Source organism: Ricinus communis, chromosome 8 (assembly GCF_019578655.1).
Source record: "Ricinus communis isolate WT05 ecotype wild-type chromosome 8, ASM1957865v1, whole genome shotgun sequence".
NCBI lineage: Eukaryota > Viridiplantae > Streptophyta > Magnoliopsida > Malpighiales > Euphorbiaceae > Ricinus > Ricinus communis.
The window spans coordinates 2,939,198-2,949,557 of record NC_063263.1 but is presented as its reverse complement, the minus strand read 5'-3'; the positions used below and the strand labels follow the sequence as shown (position 1 = coordinate 2,949,557).

The window sequence follows — 10,360 nt, the reverse complement described above, 5'->3', positions numbered from 1 at the left end:
CGTCCATTTTTCAAGTTGTCCCTCCCCTTTCCGCACCTATTCCAACCACCTGAGCAAGGAGCCACCACCCACAGCCTCCCCAAACCTGTAGTAGCTTGAGCTCAACGTTTCCTCACCGGAAAAATGACTAAAGCAAGAGCAACACGGTCATTAGTTGTTGGTGTCTCTCCGGCCAAATTGATGCTGGTCTTGGAAAATTAAGGCTGCCAGGAGCTTCCACACCTCAAATGACATCGACTTGAAGCATCCCTAGCCCCTGCAGTTGCCGGAATCGAGTGGTGGAGCCTCGTTGGAGCAACCTCTTGCAAGCTATTTTTCAAAAGAACAATAGAGATTTTGGACGAAAATAACTGCATATTTGGACTCCTCGCATCAAAAGCATCGAGTAGGTGGTCTTGAATCGCGTTTTCAGCAGCCTTGGATTTTGTGGCCATCGTGGCTGGCAGCGACTCGATTTGCATGCCGAAGAGCAGAATCTGTCATATTATTTCAAGAATTTTGGTGGTACTGGTTCGCTTAAATTTTTTCCAGATAATTAGTTATGTATTTTTTATGTGAATTGTGGTATTAAATTCAAAATATTTAATTTGGATGAATTATCATTAAACTCTGAGTTGTTGGATGATTATAGGTCCGATAAACTATATAACATAAATAAAGTTATTATATTATGTGGTGTGTTGGGGAAATTATATGAATATCAAAAATCAAATTGTCTGGAATTTGAGTGTGAAGATAATTTATTTACGTTTAAATATTATTATAATTATCGATGGAAATCGGTGAGGCTTGATAATTTTATTGTACTGTGGAATTGGACTAATTAGGCATAACATGTAGTTTTGAGGCCCGAGTGAATTTTGAAAAAATATTTTCTTATAGATTTTGGACCCATTTTACAGGAAACTTAGTCTGATATTAGAAGAAATGCTGCCGAATTTTCAATAGGATTTTTAAGAAGTCGTTGCATTGCATTCATGTGTAATCGTTTTTCCGATATCAATCGAGTTGGTTTGAATCCTTATATCTATTTAAATTTCATTTTATTTAGGTAAAAGTCCCGAGTCCACTGCGGGTTCTAAGGGTCCATATGCTAGTTGGGAGTCTATCCTCTGTCGCAGTCCAGTTGAATAGATAAGTATTGGTGGGCAAGGAAGAAAGCTTGCCGGTTGCTGGTCATTTTGAGACTAGAACCACCCAAAATGGCTGCCGGAGACGACCACAACGACGGCAAGAAGCTGCTGCCCCCTTCTGCATACTCGCTGCCACCTGACGCCGCCGGAGCTGCTGCCGCCTCCTCCACCGAGCTCGCCAGCCTCCGCTGCACTTCCGACCCGCTCGGCCGTGCCTCAGACGGACGAAATCCTCGGCTGCCATGGAAGCCGACGGAAGCTTCCTTCCCGAAATCCCCCTTCTTCCTCCTTTTCTTCTTTTCTTTTCCTTCGATCAATATCGACATTAGGTCCCTCAAATTTTTTTTTACCATTTGGTCCCTCAACTTTTTTAATTACTATCAATTTTATCCAGCAAAAATTCCAATTAACCCCTAAACTTTTCTTTATCTTTTCAATTAAGCCCCTAACTATTTAATCTGGGCCAAATTAGAATTATTGAAAATAAAAAATTACATATTTACCCTTGCTTTTAGATAAAAAATTACTAAAAAGCCCTTGCCAACATATTTAATTACAAAAATACCAAACTTATAAATTTCCATTAAAACCCCATATTAATAAAATTATACTTTTAATCCTTATTTCAAATTAATTTTCTAATTTAATCCTAACACACAATTAATTTAATTAATCAATTTGCTAAATATTTTTCAATTAAAATTTAATACCATTAGCTAATTAAAATGCCATTTTCTCCAAAAATTCTTTTATAAAATATCCTTTACAATTTTTTTTCCAAAATTCTTAAACGTAGAATTTAATTTATATATATTCATTTAGGGGAAAAATTTGAATAACCAAAAATATAATTTATTTCTCAAAGAATTTACTTAATTAATTTCTTAAAAATTAAACTAATTGGATATAGAAAATAACTCCTTTATTTGTCTAACATAAAAATTTAAAATTCCATTTAAATCATTCCAATTTAAACCAAGTAAAATAAAGTAAAATTTATTTAAATAAAAACTCATTTATCAATTATTATTAATGTTATCATTATTAAAAGAAAAATTTTCGGGTATTACACTTATACAAATTACTAACTTTATCATCGGAGTAAGTGGCCGAATAACTCCATCCAGATCTTTCTAACTATTTTTTCAAGTACTGTAGAGATCGGGTCAGTACAGAAAATCTTGTTGATAGCTCACCTCTTTGATCGAGTTATCAATTCTCTTTGTTTCAGCTTATATATATAAATTAGATTACTATTATTTCTAGTGCATGCCGATTTATTACTTTCATAGATGACTATACATGAATGGCATGGATATACTTGTTGAAAAGAAAAGATGAGGTGTTTGTTTTGTTTCACGCATTTCATACTATGGTTCAAACACAATTTTCAACCATGATCAAGGTTCTTCAATCTGATAATGGAGGAGAATATGATAATAGAATTCTGTCGGAGTATTTTCATAAGCATGGCCTTCTTCATGAATTCTCATATAGTAAAAATCCTCAACAGAACAATATAAAATGACGTAGTTGAACGAAAGAATAGACACATCCTAGAAACTGCATGTGCTTTATTAATTGATTTAAAAGTCCCTCATCACTATTGGTTGATGTTGTTATCAAGAAAGTCTACTTACTAAATCACATGTTGTCTAAAGTCTTAGATCTTAAAAGTCCATTACAAGCCATGTCATAGCGTGTTATGCTACCATTAGTTTTTCTAACTCAACCTCGCATCTTTTAATGTGTTGCATTTGTACATCTTTATAAAATTCAATGAACAAAACTTGATCCTTATGTTGTTCAATGTACTTTTTTGGGGTACAATAGAAACCATAAAGGTTATCACTGTTATAATCCTACTATTAAGTGGGCATATGTCATATTGGATGTTACTTTCTTAGAATTTAAAAGTTTTTACTCACCATCAGGATCGACTTCTACTCTTCAGGGGGGAAACTAGGAATGAAGAGCAGAAATGGTGGTAGTGATTGCAGTAATAGCAAGGAAATACAAGATGGTGAAATTTTAACTACAATTGGTAGATGGTACAGACATCACAACTGATGGAAATAATGCAGTACTTGAGAATAATACAACTAGTAATGAAATGACAACAATTGCAAAAGAAGATGATTTGCAAACGGTGGAAGAAGATTTAAATAACACACCAAGTAGAGAATCCTCTCTTCTCCATGTACCTATCCATGATAATCTTTCCATTGAGACTATCCATGAGTTAACTTCTACTACTCCTATTCATAATCATAATATGCATAGCACTGGTTATCGCTTCCCATTTAGGTACAATAGAGGCAAGCCTCCAGGCCAATACTCGCTTGACATTGAAGGGAAAAGTCAAAGTATCCAATTTCTAATCATGTGATGACTCAAGGGATATTTGAACCTCTCAAACACCTTGGTGATATTTTATCCTCAAATCATATTCTATAAGGAACTCGTGAAGCCTTATCCAACTCAAAATGGTCACAACCAATCGAAGAAGAGATGAAAGCATAAAAGAACGAAACATAGTCTTTCTTTGCTACCAAAAAGGAAAAATGGTAGGTTGTAAATGGATTTTCTCAAAACATAAATTTGATGGATCTATTGAATAACATGAGGTGAGACTACTAGCAAAAGGCTGCACACAAACTTATGGAGTAAATTATCGAGAGACATCTCCTCCGATGTCAGAATTAAATACTGTGAGAGTTTTGATATCCTTAGCAGTAACCTAGATTGGCCACTATATCAATTCGATGTAAAGACAACATTTCTTTATAGAAATCTTGAGGAGGAAGTGTATATGGACATTCCCCCTAGTTGTACCTTGACAACCAAAACTGATAACATGTGCAAGCTGCAAAAGTGTATGGATTAAATTAATCACCACGTCCTTGGTTTAGTAAGTTCAGTATGGCTATGAAGAATATAGTCTTTAATAAAGTAACTCTAACCACGCCCTTTTCCTAAAACGACAATAGGGAAAGATAACAGCCTTGATCATTTACATGGATGATATGATAATTACAAAAGACGATGTTGAAGAAATTCAAAGGTTAGAACAACAACTGGCTACTATATTTGAGATGAAGAACTTAGGAGGCTCAAGTACTTTTTTGGGAATTGAGATGGCAGGATCAAAACGAGGCACTTTTATTTCACAAAGAAAGTATGTTCTAGACTTGCTAAAAGAGGTAGGGATGCTTGATTGTAAGCCAGTTGACACTCCAATAGTATAAAATCATAAGTTCGAGAAGGGTGCATATCATACACTGATTAATAAGGAAAGGTATCAAAACTAGGTGGGAGATTAATTTATTTATCTTACACCCATCCAAATATCTCACATGCAGTGAGTATAGCTAGTCAATTCATGCACAATTCCAACAAAGATCATATGGATGTTGTAGTTTGAATATTTCGCTACTTGAAATCATCTCCTACAAGAGGCATTATGTTTTCCCAAAATGGTCATCTACAGGTTGATGGTTACAGGAATGCAGATTGGGTAGGGAGTGTATCCGATAGAAAATCTACTTTTAGATACTTCACCTTTGTTAGTGGGAATCTAGTTCTGTAAAGGAGCAAGAAATAGAAAGTGGTCGCATTACTAAAGTAGAATTTTGTGGAATGGCAAAGGGTCTATTTGAGCTTTTACGGCTCAAGTGGTTATTATTAGAAATTGGTCTTACACCTAGCACAATAATGAAAATCTATTATGATAAAAAAGCCACCATCAAAATTTTCTATAATCCAACTCAACATGACCATACCAAACATATTGAGGTAGATCGACATTTCATAAAATAGAATCTTGAGAAGGAAGTTATTCAATTTCCATTTGTTTGTTTACCTTGTAGATATACTTATGAAGGTAGTCTCTAGCAGAAATTTTTCCATAACTTACTTGTCAAGTTGGGCACTAAAGATATCTTCGCACAAACTTGAGGAGGAGCGTCAGCGTGAGCTATAAGAACTCCTACTAGTTGATATGTATTGAGTTTGTATTTATTTTATATCTATATGTTTGTTGTTATATTGTGTAAAAATAACATCCAACTTGTAGTCTTCAATGTAGTAGATTATTCTTTACAAATCACCTCCAATTTAATAAATCAATACAATAAGAAATTTTACAATCAACATCCTTAAGAATATAACTCGATGAAATATTTAAATTATTATGACCAATGATAAATTTTTGAGATAAGTACAAAATACTACCATGTAGTTTTATTGTTTTACAAATTTAAGTATGTGTTTTTAGACAAAAAGAGGTATGTGGTTACAAATTATGACAAGAAAAGGTATCTCGCCGTTAACAGTTACAATTTGTAAGGATTTAATCATTTTCAATTCAATCAGCCATCATTATCAAGTTGATCGTGTTTGATAATATGAGTTTAGAGCTTTAACAACTATTAATTTCATTGTTTAACCATTAAATTACAGTTTAAGAAGTTATTGATCTGATGAGATAGATTTGACAGTCAAAAAAAGAAATATGGAGTTGTTAAACTCTAAACTCATGTTATCAAATAGGGCCAACATGATAATAATGGCTTATCGGAGTAAAGATGGCTAAATTTTTGTACATCGAAACTTTTTAATAGTGAAATATATTTTTTATCACAATTTATTAACCATATACATCTTTTTATCTGAAAATTATAAACCAATAAAATTACAACATACTTTTTTATATTTACTCTTAAAATTTTTATGTAAATTAAATCTCAAACTCTATATAAATATTTATGTAGACATTTGTCATTTTAATATTCTTAAAAATGTAACCCGCTTATAGTGCAGATATTAAAAAGCTAGTGTATTAACGTAAATTATCAACTTCCTTTTCTAAATAAGAAGAAAAAATAGATTTTCACTATCTAAGACAACTATCAATTGATGAAATATAATTATTTAAAATAGTAGCAACATTGTTAAGGGGAATGAGACTTTATTTTTATAAATTATACATATCACTGTCTGAAATTATAGCAAACATCATCGTATCAATTGAGAATAGTATGACCTATAAAAGGTGGATTAAGATATCACTGTGTAAATGACAGACATTGTATAATGTATAACTGTTTCTTTCTAAAGATGCCGCATTCATCACTATTAGCTAAAACAAATATTAAAACGAAACGGATGGCACCAGTACACCAAGAATTGAGATTTGATATTAGTAAAGAATAATATTAAAATTAAAGCAGTTGAGATGTCCTTTCATAAAGAAAAGGAGTCACATTTATTCTTGTGCCGATTGATAAAATATTAATACTGAAATCAAGCTAATTTCTCATTATTTTCGGATTAAATTTTTTTTATTATCAACTCAGATTTAAATTAAATTTATTATATTTAATCGAGGGTGATGAATCTAAACGAATATAATTAGATTCACATAAGTTTAATATATAAAAATTATAAATTAAATAATCTATTAATTTATTAAAATATCATTTTATTATAAAATTATAATACATTTACCAACACTTATGATTTTAAAATATATATATATATATATATATATATATATATATATATATATATATATATATATATATATATATATATATATATAAATGCAATAAGTAAAAGTTATAAATTAAATATCAAACTAAATATGGTATTGGTAGTAGGTAATGTTTGTGCAGAGAATCTAAATATTACCAAATAATCGTAAGAAGACATGCAATTACTCTTTTGGATAGCATCTTCGTTACCAGCAAATCCTGCCACATTTATATTATTGGTGGAATACATCCAAATTACAAAAGACAAACAAACATTAAAAGGAAATGTCATACTTGCCATTTCTGCATTAATAGAAGGAAATTTTTAAGCAAACCCAAAGTTGCTTTAAACATTAAGGGAAGGCTTCAATGACAGACTGTACAGCACCAATGGGTTTAATAGTGTGAGAGCGAAAGCCAGCCTTCTGAAGAACATATCCCCATTCCTTTGAGGTCCTCTCTTTACCTGTATTAGTGTGAGCCATCATCACCATATCTAGCATCAGCCTAACATACTCAAGCTTGTCGTCCTTCGCTTCACCAATCACAGCTTCAACGATTATCACCTTCCCATTACCTTCTGTAACAGCTTCCTTGCATTTCTTCAGGATTTGGATGCAGTCGTCATCATTCCAATCATGTAGAACCCACTGTAATTGACACAAGCAAAAAGAATTAATTATGAATTTTATAATGTCGTGGGCTGTTTAATGGAAGGTGACATTGGTTTTCCGGGAAATTATTAGTTAATTGACAAGATGGATTTGATTATTATGTTATTCATGAATTTTTCTTTTCTAGAAGGTCCTCACTCTTTTATTTTTCACTCTTACTTAAAATTAATATATCAGCTTTTCAAGAATATAATCAATATAAAGATCTTAGATCGATTTGAAATTATTGTTAAATATTAAAATAAATTAGGTTTATAAATTTTTTTAATTTATTTTAAACCTGTTTTTTATAATAAAAAAAAGAATTATTAATTTATCTACTTTTGAAAAAGTATATTTCAAAACTTATCTTTCTTGAAAAAGCCCTTTGCCAACCAAAACCCCAAATGGGAATATTTCAACATAAATTCAGCTTTAAATAACAAAAGAGTAAAGTGTTTAAGGGAAAGTCCCTACCAACTTTATTAATACATCATTGTCTATATACTTAATATAGTCTCAATTTTTCCTTATTTTAGTTACTCCTTTCTAATACTAATTTGAGTAGCAGAAATGGTAATTTTTTTCTTCTTCTAACTCAATTATTTATTAATGAAGTAGTAGAATCATCCAAAACGGTTTAGACGAGATCGTAAAAGTTTTTTTAGCTTAACTAATGTTTTAAATTTAAGCCTTAAGCCTTAGCTTTGCAACTGCCATAACCCTAAAAGTCTTGCAAATACCTTCCAAGCTCTAAATTATTCTAGATTACTAGATAAAAGAAAATGTAAAAGTAGAATCAAGCATTAATTTCTCCAAAGCTCAAATTCCTTAGCCTAATCCGTAAGAAACAAAGAAACCCTAAATTTAGAGGTGGACACATAATAGGACAACTTACCTAGTAGCAAAAAAAGATTGATGTTCTAAAGTACTAACAACAGAATTCTTTTTCAAATATACTGACCATGAGGAAAGCAGCATCAGCCTTTGGAACACTCTCAAACATGTCACCTCCAATATACGTAACGTTGTTACATTCATGTGCAATAGAGACAACATGATGAAGATCGAAGTTAATGCCCTGAATCCATGGAAAAGCCTTAACCAGCATTCGCAGAGCAGTCCCATTACCCCCACCAACATCTACTAAAGTTTTAATCCCATCAAACACCTTTGGACACTGTTCAATTATTGTAGTCACAGCAGTCCTAGCATTACAAGCCATAGCATCATCTATCAGCTTGCTGTGACCAGGGTTTGCTGCTGCATATTTCCATACATCATCACCATGAACAGCCTCAAACGCTGCTCTTCCATTTTGTTGAACCCGAGCACTCAGAAAATGCCATGGGGCTAGCATCACAGGACTGCTTTCTAGCAATAAAAAAGCAGCCATGTTGTCCTCTCCCCGACCGAGCAAACGGCGAGAGAGAGGCGTATGGACATAACCTATACTGGTGCCTTGGTGGGTAGGTATCTCTTTGAATATATTATGATGCATCAAGAACCTCATTATGCGATAAAGAGATGATGGAGCACATCCAAGAGTAGATGATAGCTCTGAAAGAGTGACGGGTTCTTTACGATTTTCGATGGCATCGGCTATTCCAAGCTCAATGGCACACTTGACAACTGCCATATTAGTAAACCCAAACACGTACTTCCACATTTCAGCTTCTGCTTGAGCCTCTTCTTCTTCTCTCATTTTCTTTTAGCTTCTCACTCTTTTTCTTTTTAATCACCTCTTCAGATTTGGTCTTATCTCAAATGTGAGTGGAAAACTTGGAAGAGATGCATGTAAATATATATTATATATGTAGTGCATGGGAATTATCATGGGGCAATGTAGTCTTTCGGAACTTGTAGAAGACAATCTTTAATTTTCCATTTTCAGTTTTCTTTAGAAACAGTAATTTTCATTTTCTGTAAAAATTTGGAAAATGTGTTAGAGATCATTTTCTAACTTAGAAAATTAGAAAATATAGTTGCTGACAGTTATTTTCTAAAGTTAGAGATTAAATGTTTTCTTCCTTTTTCTGAATTTAATCTTTACATAATGTTTTAATAAAATGAAAGACCTTTTTTTTTTTTTTTGAGAAATAAAATGAAAGATTAAGAAGTTAAAAAAATCGTAAAACATATAAAACATCTAAAGCATACATAACACGTTTAAAAGAATAAATAATATAATATTTTGGGCAAAATCAATTAAGAAAACATAGAGACACTGATTGGCACTTACTTTAAGAAAATGAAAATAAAAAGTTATTTATGAAAAAAAAAAAGATTGAATTTTGGTAAGAAACTATTACGAAATTAAGGGAATAAAATAATAATACTCCATGCAATAATGAATACAAATAAGAGAAAAGAAAAACAAGAAAGACGGCTGACGTTGAAGCTGGGATTTGAACCTAAAATCAAAAGGCTAATTGGATATTAAATGGAAACTTCCTTCTTTTCCAAATAAAATATAATATATTTTGTGTAAAAGGATAAAAATATACTAAACTTATTTTTAAAGATTAGTATTATTTAAAAAATTGATTTCTTATTTGAAAAGTTACACCAATTCTTTTTTGAGAGGGAAAAGTCACACCAATTAAACATAAAAAGTTTTCTTCTTGGGCTTCAACAATCATATTATATTTTCTGCTACAATAAAAAGAAAGTGAGTCTACTCTTTTGTTTCTCTAAATTTTACATTATATTAGCTACTGTCAAACCGGATCCAAAGACATAATTTTCACTTTCGGCTATGCTTCAGGCTTCTCTTTTCCAGTAGTTTTACGGCCTATTGTTAAAAGAAGAAAAAGGAAAACTAATTTTACAAAATATTTACAGTTATACTATTTTGTAGTTTTGGTTAATATTTAAAATTATTAAAATATAAAGTATCACCCAAGTCTAAAAATTCAATCCAACTCGCTCGAAAGTTAATCTTAATTAAATCCAAAATTTAATAAAAATTAAAAATTTTACTCTAAAATGATCCGAAAATAAAACTCAAAACAATTCAAATTTATAACTCATACAATAC

At 31.6% G+C, this 10,360-nt stretch overlaps 1 protein-coding gene across 1 annotated transcript; it reads right to left on the bottom strand.

Annotated features, from left to right (window-relative positions):
* Positions 1-6,873: 6,873 nt before the first annotated feature.
* On the bottom strand, positions 6,874-9,118 carry LOC8279665 (acetylserotonin O-methyltransferase). Its single transcript, XM_002529749.4, has 2 exons — positions 8,285-9,118; positions 6,874-7,317 (listed from the first exon to the last, which is right to left on the bottom strand). Exons 1-2 carry the CDS (start codon positions 9,023-9,025, stop codon positions 7,021-7,023), a joined length of 1,038 nt encoding a protein of 345 aa, XP_002529795.2. The 5' UTR covers positions 9,026-9,118; the 3' UTR covers positions 6,874-7,020.
* Between the last annotated feature and the right edge of the window lie 1,242 nt (positions 9,119-10,360).

What these genes read in the sequence shown, in the direction of transcription:
- LOC8279665 (XM_002529749.4), bottom strand. Translation starts at nt 9,025, where the DNA reads ATGAGAGAAGAAGAAGAGGCTCAAGCAGAAGCTGAAATGTGGAAGTAC. An exon ending in CTGATGCTGCTTTCCTCATG is followed by an intron (nt 7,318 to 8,284) that starts GTCAGTATATTT and finishes TGTCAATTACAG; the next exon opens with TGGGTTCTACATGATTGGAA.